This window comes from Aegilops tauschii, chromosome 7 (genome assembly GCF_002575655.3).
Source record: "Aegilops tauschii subsp. strangulata cultivar AL8/78 chromosome 7, Aet v6.0, whole genome shotgun sequence".
Classification (NCBI taxonomy): domain Eukaryota; kingdom Viridiplantae; phylum Streptophyta; class Magnoliopsida; order Poales; family Poaceae; genus Aegilops; species Aegilops tauschii.
In genome coordinates this window covers 649,106,643-649,131,587 of record NC_053041.3, presented here as the reverse complement: position 1 = coordinate 649,131,587, position 24,945 = coordinate 649,106,643, and the positions used below count along the sequence as shown (strand labels likewise).

The 24,945-nt window shown below is 45.6% G+C and overlaps 2 protein-coding genes and 1 long non-coding RNA gene across 5 annotated transcripts; 1 reads left to right on the top strand and 2 right to left on the bottom strand.

The window, feature by feature from the left end:
- Nucleotides 1–658: 658 nt before the first annotated feature.
- LOC109748900 (uncharacterized) lies at nucleotides 659–4,219 on the bottom strand. Of its 3 annotated transcripts, XR_012189976.1 has the most exons (5): nucleotides 3,823–4,219; nucleotides 3,466–3,571; nucleotides 2,329–2,428; nucleotides 1,399–1,527; nucleotides 659–1,198 (listed from the first exon to the last, which is right to left on the bottom strand). It is a non-coding gene; the product is annotated as an uncharacterized lncRNA (long non-coding RNA). The 3 variants fall into 3 exon arrangements; XR_012189975.1 differs by lacking the exon at nucleotides 2,329–2,428 and having other exon boundaries at nucleotides 3,682–4,219; XR_012189974.1 differs by lacking the exon at nucleotides 2,329–2,428.
- A 10,308-nt stretch (nucleotides 4,220–14,527) lies between these two features.
- On the top strand, nucleotides 14,528–17,516 carry LOC109748899 (uncharacterized). Its single transcript, XM_073505593.1, has 2 exons — nucleotides 14,528–15,922; nucleotides 15,957–17,516. Exons 1-2 carry the CDS (start codon nucleotides 14,577–14,579, stop codon nucleotides 17,281–17,283), a joined length of 2,673 nt encoding a protein of 890 aa, XP_073361694.1. The 5' UTR covers nucleotides 14,528–14,576; the 3' UTR covers nucleotides 17,284–17,516.
- Nucleotides 17,517–21,855: 4,339 nt separating this feature from the next.
- On the bottom strand, nucleotides 21,856–24,304 carry LOC109748897 (photosystem II stability/assembly factor HCF136, chloroplastic). The gene is made up of 8 exons (XM_020307916.4): nucleotides 23,892–24,304; nucleotides 23,564–23,799; nucleotides 23,296–23,426; nucleotides 22,908–23,040; nucleotides 22,691–22,813; nucleotides 22,501–22,575; nucleotides 22,304–22,419; nucleotides 21,856–22,181 (listed from the first exon to the last, which is right to left on the bottom strand). Exons 1-8 carry the CDS (start codon nucleotides 24,178–24,180, stop codon nucleotides 22,115–22,117), a joined length of 1,170 nt encoding a protein of 389 aa, XP_020163505.1. The 5' UTR covers nucleotides 24,181–24,304; the 3' UTR covers nucleotides 21,856–22,114.
- Between the last annotated feature and the right edge of the window lie 641 nt (nucleotides 24,305–24,945).

Below are 24,945 nucleotides of genomic sequence, written 5' to 3'. Positions count from 1 at the left end.
GCCCTCAAAGTGGTGGTTTTATGCAATTTACTCCCAGATCAATCTATTCCTCCTACGACAACCTCCTCCTGCAGATCAAGGATGTACGTGTTTCCTTTACACTTTAGAACCAAACATAATGGGGTTTGTCCAGTGTTGTTACAGTGTGTAATCAGTTCCCCTTTACGTTTACACTAGTAGAAAGCCCGTGCGTTGCTACGGGCAAAAGCCGAATTCCCATGCGTTGCCACGGAATAATAAAAATATGAGCACGTTGATCAAACTATTCTTCCAATTTAGAAATACGGGTTAAGCATGGTTACATTCAGATTTCATCATGCAACGACGAATATAAATTCTCTTCACTCTTTTCCTTCTGGCAATCTTCGTATGTCTTTAACTAACCAAATCGATCGCCACCACCACCCAAGAACTCATAACTGAATATATATCATCCATTTTTAAGTAGTATTAGTACTCTCTCTCTCTCTAAAGAAGAAATATAAGAGTGTTTCGATCACTAAAGTAGTGAATCTAAACGCTCTTATATTTCTTTACGGAGGGAGTACCAGTCAACTTCACGCATCCATGTGTCACTATTATAAGGTACACAAAGATTGACAGTCAATATTACAAGCTACATAAAGATTGACAATCACTATTACAAGGTATACAAAGATTGACAAATTCACGTAAGCCTCTTATTTCAGCAATAATAGCACAATCAATGCAACCTTCAAATAATAAGCTCATTGTATATAGGAAAGGTTCCATTTATCTTGAATCAAGATTTTTCAATAATAAGTTGGATATTTATCTAATGTTTTTGAAGCTGGGGGATATGTATACAATTAGTATCTTTATTACAAACACAATGGCCTGGTCGTGGTCACAGCAGCAGGCGTCGAGGTGTTCATGGTGCCACAACTCTCCTTTCGCCTCTCCGCCAAGTTGAGAGACAGTGTGACGACGGCAAACCTGTCACCGGCCTTTAAGTCCGTCCGCTTTCACGCCGGCCATGGTGGTCAACCTCGCCCCGAGCATCGACTTCTTCAGATGCGCGATGGCAGATGCCTCGCTCTCCCTCGGAAACACCATGATGGACACAATCAACCTTGCCCTGCCCGCCGGCATGGTCGCCATCGCAGGCATCACCTTCCCGTCTAGCCCGCGCTCGCCGACCGCCTCTCCCACAACCCGCTCAACAACTACCCGGCTCCTGCTTCCATGAAAATGCAATATATTTCATAGTCACCAAAAGGCAACAAAAGTAAGATCACCAATTAAATCCTAGTATGATGAAACATTTATGCCGAAATAGATACGAAGCAACTCATAGATTAAAGTTAAATCTAGCAATATAGTACACGTGGCACCAGAGTAAACCCCATATTAAACAATGTGGTAGATAGTGTTTACGTGAATGCTGACAGAGGTATACCAAGTAACAAAGCTAGTTACAGCCAAAGCTCGATGCCTCCAAACCAAAGTTTAACTCCTAACAGGAAATGTCTCCAAATCAAGCTAGCTGCGGCCAAACTTTGAAACCTGAAAAAAATGGAGGGGAAAACGAAATCAGGAAAGGCAAGAGAAAGAAAGTCATATAGGATAAAATTATCTCACTGCTCCAAACATATACAGTACTGCTAAGAAATCTCCTTATTAGTTCTTTTATAGAATTAGCCCACTGATGAGATAAGATAGTAAATATAGTTATTTCTTACAACAATCTTTGGAAGATTAGTATTAAACATATACATCGGGAATTCACAAAAAAAAACATATACATCGGGAGAAGAAGTGGTTTTTTCCAGAGAACTAACTGAACAAAGAAACTACAATTAATAAAGTAACACATAGTCCGTGATGTAATTCGTAGCAGTACAGGTCCGCTGATGTTACCACACAAACACAAATTACCTGAAGCCTGCCAATCAAATCGAGTACGGTACGTATTAAAAGAACTACTATGTGAGCTAAGGAAGCAGCATCGAGGACGCAAGGAAATACGATTGTCACTTGTCAATACATTCCCCTAATCTTCCGAATTATACACTACATGCTCATACACTTCTATTTTTGCATCCTATATTATGTTTGATAACTCAGTTGTTCCTGAATTACACCAAATAGAATATCAATTCTTTTGGAAAAGGTAGACATCCATATAAAAGACATGGTGTTTAAATACTTTTAAAAGCCATAACTTAAGTTCACAGAGGCAATAGAACAAATTATCTATAGTTTCCTTGTGCTCTAGATTGTAGGTTCATCACAGGTGCAAGATAAGAAATCAAATTGCTTTGAAGAATATAAAGATAGCAAATGAAGAAATCAGCCACTGCCTACCGGACTCAGGTTTGCAGCATACAAACATATATACAGACCATGAATGTACTATGACTTCAGAAGAATATACATTAATCTGCCATATTGTAGGGAAACAAATCTAGAGCACAAAGTAGAGAGAAACACCTGTAACACACGTGCATGATATAACACTACCTGAATGTAACAAAATATAATTGTATTTCTAATGGAACAAAATAGAGCTGTGGGCATTAACACTGTATCTGGGCATGGTACTCAAGATGCTTCTTTATTTTTTGTTCTTATTACATCATGTACACTTCAATGAGAGGCGCCGACTCTACAACTTTTCAAGCATCAAACTATATAAGAGTAATTACCCGTGCATTTTGCCACTGTTTGTTAGAAATACATCACATCAGAGATGCAGAACCCATTTCTCTTAGGTCAATAACAAACATTAAACCTTGGAGACGGGATTAGCAATTCCGTGGAACATTAACTTCTCCCACTGGTTCAATACACTCTTCAATTTTGATGCTTATTTTAGCAGCATGGTAAATGCCATTTGCTGCTTCAATACACTATATATGCATGGTTATGCAAATCAAAATTGAAAGATGGACTGCTGCAGAAGTGTAGAAAACATGCATGGTGGTGTTGTAAGAGTGAATACTTATTTATGAGATAAATCGGCATATGAGCTGATACTGTATAAATTAGGAAGACAAAATTGAACTATGCACCATTGAAAGACAAATTATGAAGTGCACATTTTTGCTGAGACATATTGCAGATTTATATTAGCATTCAACATCTATTCACAGAAGACAAAAAAGGTCAGTCGATTTGCAAAGCACACATCTGCATGAATATGTCACAAGTTATATGTTTGTCTTAAGGTTACAGAATGATGATCAATTCTCAGGGTAAAACTAACTGTAACATGCCTCTCATTATTATTTTTGTTAGAGAAGAAGTTACATTTGCTACGTACTAAAATTGTTGGGGTTCCAGACCTTGGGTTATCTGAAGTGTGGGTAAGTTGTAGAGGTTAACAGCATGGACATCATTCCAATTTTACGGCACGAGCAAAAACATGTCAGAATGCAAGTATGCAGGTCATGTATCCCATTGTTTCTGCTTCTGCAATGAATATGTTGAAAGGTGAGTTACCTATTAGGGAGAGACTCAGCTCAATGTCCGCAGCTGAAATCAGTGTATCCTCTTTCTGTCAACCTTCTGTATCTTTGAAATCTTCAAGCTCATGTCATGGTATTTGCTTCAAGGACAACAAACAAATCAGGTATGTGATCAAAGAAGAGAAAGGCAATTTAACAAATCCATTCAGAAATTGAGAGGTTGATAGCATTTTACTTATGTGATGACTACCTCGACCAAAATCCATATATCTTGGAAGATGCAGGGCACCAATCAGAACCATATTAAAGCAGTAGACAGAGAGGTCCGCGAAGAAGAAATAAATGCAAGAACAGAAAAAGGGAAAAGGAAAAGGAAAGTGAAGTGTATTACTGTATTGATGCCACGACGAACATACGACCTCGACCCCTTATCACCTACAGTGCAACACGGAGGAATGAAGAAACAATTTGTAGTCCCAAGACTGATGCTGGATTCTACATTGTTGAATCTTTAGATGCATTGGTAAGTGGATATATAATGAAACTGCAACAATACAAAGCTAAATAGATTCTTATAAAAGGATTAAATAATCAACTAAAGGCATGTCTAAAGATGAAAATTATTTGCATCAGACCCATCGGAATTAGCTTTTGCCATGTAGTTTATGAGCTAAAGCTGAGCATTTACTAATCGATGAAAGCATCAAGCATCATCAGCTATAAAACAAACTACATTTTCTAATAAGATGGCACAGGCATGAAATGCCGAAGAAGCAGTCATGAGAAATCTGGACCTTCCTCGAGTTGCCTTTGTGTAAATAGGAGGCATTTTTGTCTATGTAACCCTGAGAGCACAGAACCAAGCATGAGAAATCTGAACCTTCCTCGAGTTTCCTTTGTGTAAGCAGGAAAATTGAAATCCTTTGCCACACATCTGAACCTTCCAAGAAGCTGCTATCAGGGTTACACAAAGGCAACAAAAACTACTATGAAAATTTCATTGATAGCTAGAGATCTTGGTCCTGACAAGCAAACTAGGCAGTCCTGTTTTTATTGACAAAAGAATCTAGCATATTTACTTCAGTTTAATTAAACCTCCAACGGAGACTAACAAATGATGGAGGATGCAGCCATCATTGCAAAAGCTTCGCCAGCATCAAAAGTTGGAGCACCCCGCTGAACGGATAAGGTACTCTTATACTACATGCTCACACTTCCAAACACTCCATAAGAATAATAAACAATAACATTCAGATTTATTTCAAATGGTAGAATATTCATCAAATCAAACAAATCAATATTGCTTGACGTGATCTCACTCCTGCGCAGTGCTTGCTATGTGTTCATCATCTACTTACGCCTCATTGGTGTTTCGCTTCGTCGCTGAGGACTTCGACGATCAAGAGGCGTTTCTTTTGTACTCCCTCCGTTCCTAAATAGAAGTCTTTATATAGATTTCAATATGGACTACTTACGAAGCAAAATGAGTGAATCTACTTACGCCTCATTTTTCACCATGAATGTTATTTCGTGGTGAAAAATTTGCAAGATGCTAAAACTTTTGATCTAATTTCATGTCTCAAAATTTCATATTTTTTTATTCTGTTTTTCATTTTCTTTTGAATTTACTGTTCATGGATGGTGTAGGTGCATCTGGGAGTAGAAAATCCACTCTGTTATATTTTTATATTGCATGGTTTGTTTCATGTCTTGTAAGCTGGTCCTACAGCACCATGTACCTTGTATCGTGTTTCTTTTGCCTTTTCTATTTTTCAGGGTGTCATTAATTTAATGTCGGGTCTATGCCTTCTTTCTAAAAAAACCAAAATGTTCATGTAAGCAATGTAGGAGCGATAACCCACCTCTCTTTGCTTCTCTTCTTTTCTCTTGTCCTGCTGCGCATTGAAAATATTCTCTGACTTTTTCGGAGTGACATCCGTCCATTCCCAAATTCATGCGCAGACTCATGGCGAAGCTCCACACGGCTTGTTCAGATTTGACTATGCCATGACTTCTCAATTTTCTGACAAGGATTGGTGCACCAAAATCAAACAATTTCTCTATATCTCCGCCACTCAGTCAAAATGTGTATGCACTAAATTAGAGAGCACATGAGAAACTGTTTAAGCAGCATAAATGGATGATTACTGCGGTTGTGAGCTCTAATTAAGCTAGGTATTCAGGCATACAGTAATCGAAACGAATGGCACAACCGAACTAACGATGAGCAATATGATGCACATAGATTACAGGTGCCTGAATCTAACCTAGAGATAGAAGCTTGGTGATGCCTTCGGCAAGTTCAACGACCTCGCCGGCCCGCAGCACGGGGTCAACGGTGCCACAACAAAGGACCCTAGCTGAGACAATCGTCCATGACGTGATCTTCCTCGTCTGCATTGTCGAAGTCTTCTCACCCCAGCCCTCGGTCGAGTTGCCGTCGATCGGGAGTTCCGAGGATTGAGTGGCTGTGCAGATCAAATCGGCGGGCATCATGACCTGCAGCGCTCAGCAAGGAGCTATGTGGGGCGGCACCATGGGAGCCACACGAGCGACATGGCGAGGTTGGGGCGCTCCTTGGCCGCGGGAGGCGAGCAGGGAGAGACAGAAGAGCGGCGGCGTGGTGGCGTGCTTCAATGACGGCGAGGTCGATGGTGGGAAGGCGTGACCAGATCGACCTGTCGCGCAGCCGGCCGCCACCGCTCGCAGAGAGAGAGAGAGATGTGAGAGGGGAGGGACTTCCATGGGAGAGAAGAGAGGATGCGTTGACCTGTGGAGCTCGCCGTCGGATGCGTCATGTGTGCCGCCGCCGCCGCAAGGGAGACAGGTCATGGAGGAGACCGCGCGGGCGCGAGCGCCGTTGCGATGCGCGAGTTGTGGGAGAAGACCGGAGCGATGCAGGCGTGGCGGCGCGGGATCCGGCAGGTGGTCGGACGGGTGTGGCTGGAGGTGGGGGGTGGGAAGGGAAGGAGGAGGCCGAGCCGAGCGGTGGCGGCGCAACCTCTACGAACCCTAGGCGTGAGAGGGGATCGAGCGCATAGGAGAGGGAGGAGAGGAGCGTCTCGTGGGTGCGGGCTGAATGATAAAAAAATCGGTCGGAGACAGAGAGGCGAGACGGAAAATAACTCGACGAAAAATAACCAACGAAATTAAACCGGACGAAAAAAACCGGACGAAAGTGGTGGGACGAAAATAAACCCGGAACGGAGACTACCAACTAAGACATTAGGAGTAGAGATTACCACTCATCGAAACAAACACCTCCTAAATCTTAGACATGGTCCCATCAGGTAGCAACGCAACTAGACCTCCCGTTTCCACTCTCTCATCCTTATCTTGTCGAGGAGTCTAGATAGTCTGACCTAAGCATCATCAAACATGAGAGCGTTGCGATGCTTCCAATGCATGTTTCCTACCGTCGCACGAAGTCCTCTCTTGCAGCAGGGTTTGTCGTCTATCATATCCATGAGAGCACATGTTGCCAGTGCGTCGTAAAAATGAGAACCTAGTGATGAGATGTGTCATGGTCTCCTCTAACTAGTACCAGAAAACACAGTTAGGCATATTCTGCAGGCCTCTTTCCGCTAGCCGCTCAGCAGTTCATCATCAGTCTTAACATGCCAACAACGCGAAGAACTTGACCCTTAGAGGAACCCACGCGACTTCTAGGTTGGATTCTATAATGTCCAAGATCCAATGACGGTCAACTCTAACAGTATACCGCATCCTAGTGGACCATGAGACTAGAAGCAGTGGCTCAGGCGGAAACTCAAAAATGAGGAGATTGTCAAGCGACCGTTCCTCCCAGAAAAAGAAAATGCTCTGTTGCCAACCACCATATTGGTAGATGTGGGGAACACCTCACGTTCATCATGGGAACATTGTCGATCTAGACCGCTCCAGGGGTGGATGGGTTCAATGTGCATCCTCCACAATTAGTGGACCTTGAGGCTGGTCGATGCCTTGCCAAGGTCCAAACCACCTAAGCCCCCCAAGCGGAGGGGCAAGTTAGTGTTGCAGTGGCCGCCCTACCCACATAGCAGAAACCATGATGGATTTTTGTGATCTTCTTAAAGGTTTCTAGTTCAAGCCTAGGTCCACCAGCTGGTAGAGGGGAATGGTGGCTCAGACCGACAACTTGACCAAGGTGAGCCGATAAGCCTTCGCCATAATGGACACCCTCCAAGTACGGAGGCGATACACAATTTTATCAACCAATTAACTCAAGATCATCCTGGGTGCTTCAACAATAGGGTGCGGTAGTGCTGCAAGGAGTCAGCGGTGTTGCAAAGGGGACACCCCACGTTGTGCTGCCAGTCATGACTGCAAGGGGGACGGTGGCGAGGAGCACCGTAGAGGGTAGTAGTAGAGGGTGTTGCCGGGAGGAGGTGGGTTTGTGTAGGTGCTGCCAGGTGATACGAAAGTCCACACCAGACCGGTGCCGCCAAGTGTTGCGACTGATGGTGCGTGGTGTTGCGGGTGTCGGCCATCAGAGCTGCGAGCAGCGGTGCATGGTGCTGCGATCATCGGCCACCGGAGCTACAAGCAGTGGCCGGCGGTGTTGCGAGCCTGTGCGTGCTTGCTATGAACCAGTTGGGACGGCGATGTTGTGTGTGGCGGTGGTGGGCATGGTGACTAGAGGGCCGCCATGCTGCAAGCGGCAATGCCGGGTACTGCATGGTGACCTCGCCGGTGTTGCGAGCTGGGTCAGTGCGTCAACGACGGGGGGTGCTGCTCTTGCCGGAGTTGCGCCCCGCGTGGTGACAGACAAAGTCCCGCGTGCGGCGTGGTGACGAGAGACAGCGCAGATGCGAGAAGGCGAACGCATCCAATGCGGCTGGATGGCTTGATCGAACACCGCCTGTGACGACCGACCAGTCGGCAGACGCCTAGAAGTATCCATAAAAATCGTGTCTATTGAAAATATTATACTCCCTCCGTTTCTAAATATAAACCCCTTTTAAATATTTCAATGCGGACTACATACGGATGTACACAGACATATATTAGAGCGTAGATTCACTTATTTTGCTTCTATATAGATCATGTTTTGGCAGAGGTTAGACCTCTATCTGAGCATGAAATCGAGATCAAGAATCATTTGAATGCACAGATAGCTAACATGTTGCGTGAAAGAGGAACTCAAATGATACCAACATTCTAACTCTCAGTTTATCCTGAAAGGTGATTCGAATACTAGATATTTCCATGGAGTCGCGAGTGGCAGACACCGGAAGAAAGTTATTCGTTCCCTACAACAGGATGAGGGAGTGATTGAGGGGCATGAGCAACTTAAATCTTATATCACTAATTATTATAAAAATCTGTTCAGAGCCCCAGAGGAAGGAAACTTCTCGATGGATGAGACCCGAACAAATGACGTCGCACAGGTCTCTGATGAGGAAAACAACCTTCTAACAGCCCCATACTCCGAGGAGGAAGTTAGAAAGGCGGTATTCCTAATGGAGCATAACAAAGCCCCGGGTCCGGATGGTTTTCCCGCTGAGTTCTATCAGAAATTCTGGGAAGTCATCAAACCGGATCTCCTACTTTGTTTACCGACCTACATGCTGGCCAACTAGAATTGTTTCGCTTAAACTTCGGTGAGATTATTTTATTACCTAAGGTTAATGAGGCTGAACGGATACAACAATATAGACCTATTTGCCTCCTTAATGTTAGTTTTAAAATATTCACGAAGGTTGCGACTATTAGGCTAAATTTGGTTGCTGAACATGTGGTTCGGCCTTCACAGACGGCTTTTATGCAAGGCAGACACATCCTAGATGGAGTTGTTATCCTTCATGAAACAGTCCATGAATTACACTAGAAAAAGTTAAATGGGGTGGTACTCAAAATCGACTTTGAAAAGGCTTATGACAAAGTCAAGTGGCCTTTTCTTCAACAGACTCTCAGAATGAAAGGATTTTCTGCAGAGTGGCGCGCTATGATCCACAGCTTCGTTTCTGGAGGTAGTGTTGCCATTAAGGTCAATGATGACATTGGACACTATTTCCAAATGAAGAAGGGATTGCCACAAGGTGACTCGGTATCGCCCATGCTATTCAATATAGTGGCGGATATGCTAGCGGTCATGATTGAGCGTGCCAAGGTTGATGGCCAAATTGATGGGATAGTAAATCATCTAGTTGATGGTGGTCTCTTTATACTTCAATATGCCGATGATACGATTCTCTTCATGGATCATGACCTCGAGAAAGCGAAAAATCTGAAACTGATTTTATCAGCATTCGAGCAACTCTCGGATCTTAAGATCAATTTTCATAAAAGTGAATTGTTTTGCTTTGGCGAGGCTCAAGACGAGGCCCACCTATACGCTGAACTGTTCGGATGCGGGTTGGGTCAGTTTCCGATCACATATTTGGGGATACCGATACATTATCAGAGACTCACAAATGTTGAATGGAAACACGTCGAGGAGAGACTGCAAAAAAGTCTTAATAGTTGGAAAGGTAAACTGCTGTCTCTGCGTGGCAGATTGGTCCTCATAAATTCAGTACTTAGTAATATAGTACTATATATGATTTTCTTCTTCCAGTTACCGAAAAGAGTTTTACATAGATTGGATTACTTCCGATCAAGATTCTTTTGGCAAGGAGATAGCGAGAGAAAGAAATATCGACTGGCTAAATGGAGTGTGGTTTGTCGTCCCAGAGACCAAGGCGGGTTGGGCATTCATGACCTTGAGGTTAAGAATAGGGCCCTCCTCGGCAAATGGTTGTTTAAATTACTAACGGAATATGGTGTATGGCAAACCCTCCTATAAAGGAAATATGTGGGTTCTAAGGCGGTATTCCAAGTGTATTGGAAGCCTGGGATTCCCACTTTTGGGCGGGTCTAATGGCTACAAAGAAATATTTCTTCTGCTATGGATCCTTCTGGATTAAGGACGGCTCGGAAATTAGATTCTGGGAGGACAAGTGGCTAAGAAATGCCACACTCCAGGAACAATATCCGGCTCTATACAACATTGTGCGCCACAAAGGTGATACTATCGCCACGGTAATGGAATCATTTCCGCCAAATGTGACGTTCAGAAGAGAGTTAATTGGACCCAGACTCCAATCGTGGAACATCCTGCTCCAACGGTTGTCCACGGTGTAATTGTCACATGGGTCTGATGTATTTTGATGGAACCTCCATGGGAATGGACAATTCTCAGTGGATTCTATGTATAGAGTGTTAATCCAGTCTAATGTGCCAGTTGTTAATAACAAGAAGATCTGGAAGATGAAGATACCTCTTAAGAATAAGATCTTTGCATGGTATCTTGACTAACCTTATTAAGAGGAATTGGCATGGAAGCCCGCAATGTGTCTTTTGTCACCATGAGAAGACAATAAAACATTTATTCTTCCAATGCAAATTGGCTCGTTCTATATGATCAGTCATCCAAATAGCTTCTGGCTTGTATCCTCCCTGTAGTATTGCTAATGTATTTGGCAACTGGTTACATGGGATTGATCACAGGTTTAGAACTCTTCTCAGGGTGGGAGCGCTTGCCGTTATTTGGTCGCTTTTGCTATGTAAAAATGATAAGGTTTTTAACGATAAAAGTACTTCTCTGTTGCAGGTTATCTATAGATGTACTGGGACTTTTTTATGGTCCTCTCTACAACGCGTGGAGAATCGAGGTATGTTTACAGAGGTGTGTACACGATTGGAGGCTACGACGAGGGATACTTTTACCCAACATGGGTGGCAGCATGATCTAAGGATTGGCCCCCCTCCACCTTAGGCGTTATACGGACTCTACATGTTTCGTTGTAATTCGCCTTTTATTTTTATTTTATGTGAGAGGATCATTTTTGGCTGTGTGCATCTTAGTTATGCAGAGGCTGGGTGTAATACTTAAATCTTTTAAGTAATAATAAAGCGCCTCTTTTCAAAAAATATAGATCTTGTTGGAATCAAAAAAGAGCTAGCTACCGATACGGGTCAGAAAAATGATGTCCCGGGAATATGCGTTGCGTGTTATTGGGATCGACGGTGCGATGGAGACCGAGCGTGATCGAGGTTGACACAATTTATTTTTTTGAGCGTGTTGACACGGATTTGGAACAAGAAAAGAAAAGAACACAAACCTATATGCGTTAGCTATTTATAAAGCCAGATATCGATTGATCAATCGACCGATCTCGTTGTTAACCCTAGCTAGTTATAAGCCAGCCGGCCGGGCTTGGGGTTGGGGTGCGCCGCGAGCAGCGACAAGTGGATCGTCATCCATCACGTGATCAACGGTTGGTGCTTCGACGACTTCAACAAGGCCATGGACGAGTGCCGTGGTCGCTCCGATCCCGAAGCGTTAATCCCCGACGTGTTGGTCGACAAGCGCGTGGTGGACGTGGAGGCGTAGGTCAACGCTACGGCGGCGCTGCGCGAGTGCTTCGCCGGCAACCCTGCGGTGTTCAAGCACCAGTACCTCCGCCGCATGGACGAGAGTCTCGACCAGGACACGAACCCGTCGCTCTATGAAATTTGGGAAGATAAACAAGCCATGTTCGGGTGGTGGACTGGCATGAGGAGAAGCTAAGCTATGCTATGCATGACTAGCGGCGGTGGTCGGTCTATCTTACATGCATGCTTGTCTTATACTCTAGGTTAGAGAGGTTACTCAGACACAACTTGTCTCAGGATTGAATTTTCCTTCTCTTTTAGTTCTGGAGCTTCTCTATATGTGGCACGGCATTGTTCTTGGTTCCTTTATCAGAGAATGGTTCCTCAAACCCTTTGCTATGCACGGCTTGTGATGCGTGATCTTATTCTTGCATCTTGCATGCATGCATGCATGACCATTACTCTAGATTGGACCGATTAAACGGTGGAGCTTTATTTGCATGCATATAACTATACTGTTATATTGGATATCTTAGACTCGGAAATTGCTTTTGGTGACCAAGCTTACTGGAGGCCTCTAAATTCAAAATTCAAAATTCATCGAAATTCATATTTTTACATTTCAAAAAAATCTGAAAAAAGTACAGATATACATGAAGGCATAACACACATATGTGTAAATTTTTAGGGAAAAATACCTTGAAATGAGGGCTGTGTAAAAAAGACAAATCTGGGGCTGTTTAACACATGATACTATTTATCCTCCCTGGTCATGAATTTATCTTTTTTGTACAAGTCACATTTCAATGGATTGCATCATAAAATTTTACACACATGTGGGTTACATCCTTACATATACGCATATTTTTTTCAGAATTTTTTGAAACATTAAAATTTGAATTTGAATTTTTCGAAAATAAAGGCCTCCATGGAGCTCGGCCTTCAAAACGCCATTCTCAGACTCTATTTCTTTTCCGATTTGCTAAACCTCATCTAGATGAGATTTAGTTATGTCTCACCTGTGTCCCTCGTGACCCTGTGTGTCCAGCATCGCCTCTCACCAGAGCCTGTCTCTGTTTTAATATCGGGCTGCATTATATGGCCTCTGTTTTGTTATGTTTTTTTTGGAGGGGTGTAACACTATTTTATTCAATCTACACAAAAAGTTCGATACAAACGAAATCAGGTGGCTTCAAAAGCCAAAGTTGGCGACCCAAATCTAGAGTTATAGAAGCTTTTGCAAGATTATGAGCCTCCCAATTCATCTCTCTCTTTTCATGCTCAGCTCAACATGTACTCCTTCAAAATCTTTCATCTTCTCCTTGATACCATCAATGACACCAGAGCTTGCTCCCATATATGGTCCCTTCAAATGATTCACCGTTCACAAACAATCAGTAGCAACATGAACCTTCAGGGTATATAAATGAGCCGCTAATACAAGTGCTTCGTTGAAGGCAATTGCCTCTAGAGTTTCTGGATGGACCAAATCCTGAATTATAACAACCGAAGCTCCCTGAAAGAGACCGAGTTCGTTCCTGCCATTTCGTGAGACTGCTATGTCCACCATTATCTTTATGTGACCCTGAACCGGAGCCCTCCATGTCATTCTTCTCCTTCCAGCACTATTTTTTTTTCAAAAGGAGGATGACCCCCGGCCTCTGCATCTGGACGATGCCAAACAGACCTCCCATCAAGGCCTAACATCTAAATCCGAAGGGCCCAACCAAGCCGCGAGGCACTCACCGGTCTGGCATACTCTTAGAGGCCGCCGCCACCATCTTTCACCGATCCATCTACAGATTAGGTACTGACGCACTGACTGTCAGGTCTGCCGTCGACGCCACCACGGCGCCAGACAACGCCACCTTCGTACACGCGTCAATCATCACACATCCGTCGACGAGATCCCGCTGCGCCACGCCGCCAAAACTCCACATTGTCAATGATGCCTTCATGAAGGAAACAACACCAAGGGCGTCACCGACTCACCATCACCGGCTCAGGCTACCGTCGAAGACTACGTTTTCACCCGGATATGTCCCAAGAAATTCAAAACGGACGCAGCAAGCGGCTGAGGGTGAGGCACCGCGCACTTGGACGGCTGCATGGCGATGGAGACCACCAGGGCGGTGGCCACATCACAGGTCGCAGGCAACCGGACCAGCTTGGCCTCGCCCCTGCATATCTGGCAGCAAGTGGAGGTGGACGAGGTGGTGCCCAGGAGCTTGGATTGAGGGAGGATGCGTGCTCCGGTTCCGGCGCAGGCCTTCGCCGCCGCCGGCGGCGGGGGTTGAGGCAGGAGCAGATCTGGCGCTAGGGTTTGGGTCTCCTGGTGTCGCCCCACGGAGCGACATGGAAGCGGAGGCCTCAAGTGAAAGTATAACAAATGCATCTTACATTGTGGAATTTTATCAAAAAACAAATGCACCTAATGTAAAGGAACGGAGGGAGTAATATTTGCGTAATCGGAACAGATGTCTTGGCCACAAGAGCGATCATTCTGTGGTCCAGACTTTTCTGAAGAGACGTGCATCGGACTGGCTGTTTTGGGTGGTGTACACTTACACTTGTGTTAACGGACAGCCACAGCCACACACATCGTCATCAGTCATCACCTTATCACCCAGCAGGGACTAGTAGTCACTTCCCTGTGAGGCTGAGAATTAAGATACCCAAGATATTATTCGCGTTTTCTACACCAATCTCTTTCATCTATGTGAACTCTAGCTACTTGTAAACTAAGGAAATGCTCTGCAGCTCGCCATTTTCTTACCCAACACTTCAATGGCGCCCCTGAAAAAACTCGTCCATATCTCACTTCTCCTGCTAGTATGCACAGCCAAGGCGGCCAACCCAGAAGCAGAAGCACTTCTCTGGTGGAAGTCGACTTTGGTTGGCGCTAACTCGCTGTCCTCATGGTCGACTGCGAATTCCACCTGCTCTTGGTTTGGCGTCTCCTGTGACACTGCCGGGCATGTTATGGAACTCAGCCTTCCCAACGCTGGACTCAACGGTACGCTCGATTACTTGTATTCGCCGGCGTTCTTGAACCTCACCAAGATCAAACTCAACAACAACAATCTTGTTGGCGCCATCCCAGCAAACATATCCAAGTTGCTAACGCTCACTTATCTGGACTTGAGCAGCAACAATCTTGCTGGTGCCATCCCCTACCAACTCAGCAACCTACCAATGCTTGTCAAGTTTAATCTGGCAAATAACCACTTGACTAACCTGGAATACAGCAAGTTCTCACCTATGTCCAGTTTGAACATGTTGTCTCTAGCTAATAATGATCTCAGTGGTACCTTCCCACCATTCATCCTCAACTGCACCAATTTGAGGATGAAATCCCTCGATCTATCGGGTAACGCCTTCTCAGGTCCATTACCAGATTCACTGCCGGAGATGGCCCCACGGTTGAGGTATCTAAATCTGTCCATTAATGGTTTCTATGGATCCATACCTCGCTCATTCTCAAGGCTCCAAAACCTCGAGGCACTATATCTCGGGAGAAATAATCTGACAGGAGGAATCCCACCCGAGCTGGGGATGATATCTGGGTTGCGAAACCTTTCACTGGGCAGGAACCCACTTGGTGGTTCGATCCCAACCTCACTGGGGCAGCTTCAGTTGCTACAGGTGCTCAAAATCAGAAACACTAGTTTGGTTTCTACTCTTCCACCTGAGCTGGGGAACCTTACTAGTCTTAAGCATCTCGAGCTGCAGGAGAATCAGTTACATGGAAGTATGCCACCATGTTTTGCCAGGATAAAAACATTGATGATTTTTTCATTGGCTGGAAATAATATTAATGGTACCATCCCGACAGAGATGTTCACAAACTGGACCAAGCTCGAGTATTTTGATGTATCCAGAAACTTGTTTACTGGAAGAAGCCCATCGCATATCAGCAAGTGCAAGAAGCTCAAAGTTTTTGGTGTATCCAGAAACTTGTTAACTGGAAGCATCCCATCGCATATCAGCAAGTGCAAGGAGCTCATCTATTTTGATGTATCTGAAAACTTGCTAACTGGAAGCATCCCAGTCGGGATAGGGGAGCATGCGAAACTTGCAAGCATTGTTTTTGTCCAAAAATCGCCTTACTGGAAATATGCCATCAGATATTGGTAACGCAACATCTTTGAAATTCCTTGGCGTTAGCTCCAACCAACTAAAGGGTGAGCTTCCTAAAACTATCTCCTTGCTCATAAATCTTGTTGCTCTCGACTTGTCTGGCAACAAGTTTACAGGTATCATTCCTCATTGTGACAGCAGGCAGTTGCCAGTTAAGGTTGCCAATAGTACAGACAATAGCAACTTCTCGGGAGAATCAAGGTCTGTGTTTTGTGGGTTAACGCTTCTGATGCTCTTGGATCTATCAAACAATGAGCTGTTTGGAGATTTTCCTGCTTGCTTGTGGAATTTGAAAGATTTACAAACCTTGGATTTGTCAGGCAATGCTTTTGCTGGGGAAGTTCCAACCTCAACTTTCAACAACTCTTCACTAAGGTCACTGCACTTGTCAGGCAACAACTTCACAGGTTGCTTTCCAGCGGTGTTGAAGAACTTAAAAAGCCTAGTTGTTTTGGATCTCGGGAACAATAAAATTTCTGGTGTAATTCCTCTGTGGATAGGGGAAATCAATCTTTCTTTGAGGATTCTCAGCCTGCGAACAAACATGTTCTTCGGAAGTATTCCCTGGCAGCTGTCACAACTCCCTCATCTCCAACTGCTTGATCTTGCTGAAAATAATTTTATAGGTTCCATACCAGAAAGTTTCAACAACTTGTCCTTGATGAAACAGACATTTGTGATGCAACCGTTTGTAACAATTGACATACCTCAGTGGTATTTTTACAATGGAAGCATGGCCATAATTTGGAAGGGACGGGAGTACACTTTTGAGGGAAGATATGCATTTCTGACAGGTATTGATCTCTCTGGTAATTCTCTATCTGGTGAGATCCCTTCAGAGCTGACAAGTCTCAGAGGCATGCGGTTACTAAATATTTCTCGAAATAATGTGTCTGGTAGTATCCCCAAGGATATTGGCAATCTAAATTTATTAGAATCCCTTGACCTCTCTTGGAACAAACTATCAGGCCATATTCCTCCTAGTGTCTCAAACCTGATGTCCCTCACCACTTTCAATCTCTCCAACAACCTTCTGTCAGGAGAGATACCTACAGGCAGTCAGCTCCAAACACTCGATGACCCATCGATCTACGACAATAATCTGGGACTCTGTGGTCCCCCCTTAAGATCATGCACAAATAATTCGAGTGGTACACCACCGATGGATGGGGCAAAGGAATATCACCATGAACTGGAAACACTCTGGCTGTACTACTCGGTGATTGCTGGAATTGTATTTGGTTTCTGGGTATGGTTTGGAGCATTGTTTTTGTGCAAGATCTGGCGGGTTGCTTTCTTCAGTTGTATCGATGCCATGCAGCAGAATATTGTGCACAAGATGAAGTGTACCTGACTGTATTTATGATGCATCCGACTAGATGCACAATTTGGTGGAAGAGGCCGCTTTATCTGCATTCCGCATTGTATAATGTATTTTTCATGACCGTGCAGCTGTAGCTGCAGATGTTTGTTTTGTTTCACCAATAAGCTGCAAATGTCTGTGCCTGTTGTGGGCAGAATTGGCTTGTAGTTGTTGTATGATGTGACCAGTGTCCTACAGGATTGTATTAGGTTTTATTGTCTGAATTTTTGTGCTTTCCTACAGTACAGTTCCACCGGATATTTAGCAAGACGTATAACCTCTTTGATAAATTCTTTAGAGTGACATCCACTCAAGGTCTTTTCCTAGTAGTGTTCTCCTCCAAGGTCTACAATTCTTTAGCAAGACGTGTAGTGCGTCATTAGTAGGCAAAACAGGTGCGCCACTAGCAGGCCTTTTCCTAGTAGTGTTCTCCTCCAAGGTCTTCTTCTCCTGCTCGAAGACTCCGGCCTGGTCCTTGCACTTCTTCTCCCACTCAGAGGCTTCACCTTTCGCCACTTAAACAACGGCCTTGAGAGTATTGATCTCCTCCTCAACCTTGCCGACTGACGCCAACTTCTCCTCGGCGGCCTTAGTCTTGCTCCTGGCCTCCTTCTGCGCCAGCGCCAAGTTGGCGTCCCTGCTTCATGGTTTCTACAGAAATAGAAGTTCTGAGCCTCTTTACAAGTGTGTTCTCGCTACGAACATCTGTCGAGACGAATCGACTCGGATCAAGAGAGAAAACAAAATGCGATGACCAGTCGGAGAAAATAACTAACCTCCCAGGATTCTCTTCTCCTTGTCCAGTTGGGCACTCTTGTGCTTCTCGGCGTCTAGATCCACCCGAAGTGATATCACTTCCTTCTCCAAGGTGGTGTAGTGTGATCCCAGCTCGCAGGCCCTAGATCTGTTACAAGATAAGAAAATGGTCAGTCAGGGGAAGTAAGCAAAGACACATGTCAAAGCCCTCAAATACAGGATTGCTTGATTCCGCAATGAAGAAGATCGAGGACAACAACACTCTGTTCTTTGATCACTTGGTCGGCCACCGAGTCGGCAATGAAGGATATCGAGGACAACAACGCTCTGACCTTCATATCATGAGATGACCCACTCGGCCAGCCGAGGGTGACGACGCACTCCGAGTGCCTCACTGCCAACAAAGTTCTAAAGACCACCACCGATTGCCTGCAATCAGCGGCTATCTCGGGGACTACACCCAGTGGGTGCACTTAGCGTGCCCCCACTAGAAAGTGACTCATGTTTATGAGCTAAAAAAACAATTTGGCAATCGGCCTTCGGGTAAAGACACTAAAAACTCTAAGGTTCCTGCCGACTACTTCCAGTTGACGACAACCTCAGGGACTACACCCAGTGGGTGCACTCAGCGTGCCCCCACTGGAACCAAAAACACTCGGAAACGCCCTGGCTAAACCCTAGTGGAGGGGTAATACAAGAAAACTAAAGTTCTAAGACTCCCGCCGACTGCTTCTAGCCAACAGGACCCTCGAGGACTACACCCAGTGGGTGCACTCAGTGTGCCCCCACTGGAAAGAAAACATCAGGTGGGTGTGCCCCGCGCAAACCCACTGACATGAATATTATCTACCATTCGGAGCATGAAGAAGAAACAACAAAAAATTCAGAAATCATACTCACAATAGTACTTACTCGGACGTTGGTCTGCAGCGCCTCGCTGGTGTCATGCGCATCCTTTAGCTGCTCTGCTCACACATCAACTTCACCTAGATGCGGGCTTCCTTGCTCGCCCCCACTTGGTCTTCTGGGACATGGTATAGGGGGTAGGCGGTGACGGAGGTCAACGGCAGTGCGGGCGCAAGCCTTGGAGTCGGAATCATGGTGCTCACGGGTGCAAAGCTGCCCTGGGCCAGAGGACTCGGTCCGATACGCCTTGCAGCAGCCTTGGAGGGTGAAACGCGCTCCACTCGGCAAGGAGAGGCCTCCTGCATGACCACGTCGACGTTGGTCGCCAGTCCCGTGTTAGCCTCCGGGTTGGGAGGGTCGACCTTATCGTCATCGTCCAACTGGATGATCTCAGTTGGTGCTGCGCAAGCACACGCGTTAATGTGCCATTGGAAATCGTTGAGCCTAGCTAAATCAGTCGGCACGTTCATACCTTTGGAGGTGGAGACGTCCGCAGCATCGGTCTCGCCCTGGCCTTGCTTGGGAGCATTCGTTGATGTGTGCTGTTGCTGCAGAACACAATTTTGATGGAAAATGTTCTATACAGTAAGGAAAAATCATGACAAGTTGTTGGAAACTTGTTGGGGAAAAAAGTTAAACTTATTATGTGACAAATTAGAGAAAGAAAACAGAATTCACTAAAAAATATACACAACCATGACAAATTGTGAGCATGTATGTTTTGTTCACTTTTTTTTTTGTTTCGTTAGTTTTATATAGATGGCAGGGCAGAGTACGTGGAGGTGGAGGCCTTCGCCAGCTCCAACTTGCGAGTTTTGTTGTTCATGGCTCCTGAGATCGAAGATTCTCTCCTTGCAATACTAGTGAGATGGGATTTGGGGCCAAGGTTTTAATGTTCGCACCAAAAGGAAAAAAGAAAGGATTTACAAGGTTCCTTTTTGCCGTTTTGGAATTACATGAACCCAGATGTTATCTTACCGAGTTAATAGATTATATATTTTGTTGTATATGCTTCAGAATGGAGTGCCTTACATAGCAATATATATCTTGGGTTTTCTGTTAAACTATCTCTCAGGATGAAGACAATTTTTCCCATTGTCTTATAGGTCCTCTGCACAACAAATTCACTCATACGAGTATATTTTCTTGCTGCACCATGTCATGGGAAAAAAAAAATCAACAAATCTTGTGCTGCCTCGGTACTGACTACTGAATATATTGATGGTTTATTTCGATATAACAATATGAGTTCACCAGATGGACTTGTGCATCTGCAGAGCAGAGTTTTCAACCTGCAAACACAAGGCGTTTTGCTTCTGCTGCCTGCAAAAGCCCTTTTGCCATCTTTTCCACGGGTAGTTGCAACCATGATGATTCTTCAAAGCTTTCTTCTTCAGCATCAGGCACAACACGTAATCTCAAGGGGAAAAGGCATCCAATGGTGACCATTTGAAATCTTGTTTTTGCCCATCTGCATCAGTTACGCTGAAAGCCTGAAACGATCTGCCAGTGGCATACGTACTGCTTACTAACCACTTGTTATCAATGGTCAGGAACCGCCCGTGTATGGAAGCAGCCGATCAAATTGGCAGCGGAGGTGTAAGGGTTGTCGGCATAACAGCGCGTGGAGTCGGAGTCCGTTGTTTCAGAGTACAACAGGCAGGAAAGCTCCATAGTCTTGTGCACCATGGTTGATCTTAGTAACTGCTGCTGTTGTGCATACATATTGCTGTCACTCTGAACTGTAGCAAAATTACAACTTCCTGTATTTTTGCACTTCCCTGAATACAACGACCAAACCAAATAAACAAAGCAGACAAGCGTGGTAACAAAGTTGAACAATGCATTTTACTCCGTATATAATGCGATATACAATTATACAGGACGAATGAAGAATTAGCAGCAGAAGCCACATGAGAAAAGGCAGCTGGGCGGAAAAGAGGGGTGGTCAATGTGATGGTCATCAGTATGAGGAACAAGGATTGAGGTGGCAGAAGATGATGGCAAACCAAGCCACCTCTTCCATTCCCCTCTCAACTCAGATCACATGCGTGGATGACATGAGTGATCACAAATGGAGTTTGCAGCAGTAGAACTAGTGTTGCGCCGGCAAGGAGACTAAAACTCAGTCTAGGGCAGCTTTCATCCTCGTGGTTGAATGTCCACTTGGAGCTCGACCACATGGAGACCCCGCCCATTGTTCTCCGAGTCCGCAAAGCTCCTCCGCACCACGGACTTGAACCCGTCGAGGAATGAGCCGCCATTGCTCTTCGCGGCAGGATCCGGGCTGCCCGCGTCCGTATTCAGACCAATGTTTTAAATAGCCGGCTATAGCTCCGCTATATAGCCTTTTCACTAGGGTGCCGCTAAATGGTCCCATGTACAAATAGCCCGCTATAGCCTGCTATAGCCTGCTATAGCCCGCTATAGCTGATTTTGAGGTCCGCCGCTATTTGGCAATAGCCCGTTATTTAAAACATTGATTCAGACGCATGCTGGAGACCGGCCTCGGCAGGAAGCTCTTGATCTTCTTGATCGACTCCGACAGAAGGTCATCCTGGGTATCCCAGGTATCCGCCTCCACTTTCTGCCGCCGGCGTATGGAACCATCTTGCTTCTCGTGCTTTGTGTACTGTCAGGCGGAGAAGAAGAAATTGGGAGTGTTTCACTTCCAGTGACTTGGGACCTTCCCTTGCTATACAAGGGCATTTCTGTACTACAATCCATGTCATCTCCTCTCTGAGAACTCAGGCCTTAGTAGCTCTGCAAGCTGCTCATTGCCACATGTTCACATGAGCATGACAGTTGACAGGAGATATATATATATATATCCTGACCACAACCTGTTTTCATGTTTTGCAGCAGGGAAGTACGTACTGGCAGTCTTGATGTATGCACTTCTTTTGCACCTCACAAAATTCATCGCATATATATCAGCATCAGATACATGCATAAATGCATGTGCTCACGTCGTACTGTGCTGTATGCCTTTGAATGTTTGAAACAATCGCCGGTCAAATAACAGTAATAGACAGATAAGATTTACACTCTCTTGCACAAGAAAGAACGCCGGGACAATCAGCAGCCTTTCACATGTGTGACTATATATGGATCATTACATACAAAAAGGGTTTAGATAGCCGTGGTTTTTTCCCTAACTTCAGCCAACATATCGGAGCAAGACGCCGTCGTTCCCGAGCACAAACCCTTGGTTGTCTCCAATGAACCTGCAACATCCATAACAACCATTGTAAAATGTTGGCAGAGTTTCAGACGTTAAACAGACTCAGACCCTGAACAAGTAAAAGAATGATATCTCCTGCCGAATTCAGGCGATCCAAGTGCTTACTTTACGGAGTATAGGTTGCCGGGGATGTTATCGGCGGCCCTGTCGCGCACCCAGGTCTTGCCGCCGTTGGTTGTTTTCAGCAGGACGCCACTCCCACCGGCAGCCCATGCCTCATCCTTTAAAATGGCACAACAGTTGTTCAATCATACTTTGTAGTATGATGTAAACAGAGCACCGTTCGTTTCAGTTATTGTTACCTTTGAGCGGTAGCCCACGTCCAGAATCCCAAACCCCCGGCTTTGCACCGACGCTTCCTCAAAGTCCTCAACTATCTGGAAATGGATCCTAGTTAGAATATGTTAATGAGCGCTTAAAGGAACTGCATTATGCTGTGTTTGCCCATTTTGCTAGCTAAACTGATCAAATCCAATAAGAACTAGCACTCACCCCTGTTCCTTTACTGAGGAAGAGTCCACCGCCGCGCACGAGGAGCCAGAGACCACCATCTGCTCTCCATCCCATGTTCTGTATCCGCCGCGCCACAGCCCTGTTGTGCGGTTGCCAATATAGCTGCAATATTGCAGGTATGTATAGATATTTCAGAACCAAACCCCGCAATTCACCTAAATCTACACTGCTAAGTAGTAGCTTAATATCATCGAACCTGCCCAGGCTCCCATGTCAAGAAGAAGTTGCCGCGGCTGGAGACAGCGACGTAGCTGCCGTCAGGCGAGCGGTTCACCGTGTTGAAAGTGCCGGTGTAGTAACTCGCACCGCTAATGCCGCTTGAAACTGTTCTGCACCACAGAGAAAAACGACAGAGCAAACAATGTCATGCCTTGCCTTGGTCAGTTGGTCACCCAAATTGCACATGACAGGAAGCAGGAAGTAGAGTGCAACACCCTACTAATGTCTCTAAAGCTCATTAGCCAGCAGCAAAAAATGTGTAACATGTGTATAACCATTGCAAACAGCCTTGACAGAATAAGCAGAACAGAATTATAAGTTTTTTATGAAGAATTCAACTGGACACACATGCTTGGCCTCCCTACCTGTTGAGAGTGGCCGAGACGGTCTCCTGCACGGCGGCCTTCCAGTTGTAGCCGCGGTTGGAGGTCACGTAGATGGCTCCCTCGTCGGTCACCATCTCCGCGCTCTGCTCCCCGGTAGCCTGGATGTACACCTGCCACAAAATCAACCATCAGTCAAGTCCCTACCTCTGTTCCCTCAACTTAGTTGGTATATGCATTTGCAATGCAAAATGAGTGTTGCAATTCAGAAAATGCAGTCAAGAAAGGAACCAAATAATCAGTTAGTTACCATGTCCCCTGGAAGCTGGGCGCTGAGCGGGATCCTCTCCCAGCTGTCGCCGGCGTCCTTGGTGTGCAGCAGGATGGCCGGCTTGCCGACGATCCACCCCTCCTTGCCGCTGAAGCTGACGGAGTTGAACCTGTAGTTGAAGTCCTCGTCCTCCGCCGACGGGATGGAGCGCGGGAACCAGGTGCGCCCGCCGTCCTTGGTCTCCAGGATCGTCTGCCTCGTCCCCAGGAGGAACCCTACAGCAGACCGGAGGATTGTCGATCGGCATGGTGTTTCTTTGGCCACTCAATCCATGGACTGAACTGAACAGAGAAGGCTCTTTTCTTACCGTGGGAGGGGTCGTCGGGGACGAAGGCGATGTCGAGCAGGACGACGCCGGGGTCGATGGGGAGGCCGACGCGCTCCCACTCGGACAGGTCCTCCGCGCGCGCCGCGGGGAGCCGGGGCAGCAGCAGCGGCGCGGCGGCGGCGACCACGGCCGCGGTGGCGGTGTCGGCAATGAGGCCGCGGCGGGACGTGGTGGCGGAGGAGTCGGCCTGGCACGCGCGGGGGACGAGGAGGCGGCCCCGGCGGCGGGTGGGGAGGAGGAGGTGGAGCGCGGCGGTGGCGGTGGCCATGGCGGGAACGGCGAGAAGGTGTGCTGCTGCTGTCTGTGGCTGCGCCTTCCGCGCCCCTTATCCAACCTCTCTTCACCACGAGCTGCTGCATGCGTCTACGTGGCCGAACCATATGCTTTCTCCACTCCATTATGCTAAAGTATTTATTTATCCTCTGCCTGATGCCATGTACACTGACATGTGAGCCCCGTTTCCTCTTCTCTTTTGGCTCTGCAATGCTTTTTTTCCTACAAAGCTTTAGGCCTTCTTTTGGGTTAGAGGAATTTTATAGGAATTCTAATGGATAGGAATTTTGTAGGAAAAATTCCTTTGAACCCCTTGATTTGGTGGAATGAATTCATATTCCTATGTAGGATAGGAAGTAATCCTTCACATTTCAAAGGAAAAAAAAACTCTCTCCATCACGAATTATTTGTCGCGGAAATGGATGTAGTAATTCCGGATGAAGGGACTATTAACCTAGACTCAATGGAAAAAATCCATATCCTATGAATTAAATAGCATCTTTATTCCTAAAGAAAATAAGATGATTGTCATCACAGTTCCTATGGTTTTATATTCCCATAACATTTCTATCCTATCCTATGAACCAAAGAAAGACTTGCTTGTTTCATTAGTGAAGAAGAAGATTGTTCATCAATTAATTAAAAGAAAGTAAAACAGATACATCACATGTCAAGCCTTCTCAACACGTGCCGGGTGAACACTAAAAAAAACATTGTCGAAGAAAAGAAGCCACCGCTGCTATGAGAAAAGAACTCAGGA

What these genes read in the sequence shown, in the direction of transcription:
- LOC109748899 (XM_073505593.1), top strand. Translation starts at nt 14,577, where the DNA reads ATGGCGCCCCTGAAAAAACTCGTCCATATCTCACTTCTCCTGCTAGTA. An exon ending in AAATATGCCATCAGATATTG is followed by an intron (nt 15,923 to 15,956) that starts GTAACGCAACAT and finishes CCTTGGCGTTAG; the next exon opens with CTCCAACCAACTAAAGGGTG.
- LOC109748897 (XM_020307916.4), bottom strand. Translation starts at nt 24,180, where the DNA reads ATGGCCACCGCCACCGCCGCGCTCCACCTCCTCCTCCCCACCCGCCGC. An exon ending in GTCTCGGCCACTCTCAACAG is followed by an intron (nt 23,041 to 23,295) that starts GTAGGGAGGCCA and finishes TCTGTGGTGCAG; the next exon opens with AACAGTTTCAAGCGGCATTA. An exon ending in TCCTCAGTAAAGGAACAGGG is followed by an intron (nt 22,576 to 22,690) that starts GTGAGTGCTAGT and finishes ATCCATTTCCAG; the next exon opens with ATAGTTGAGGACTTTGAGGA.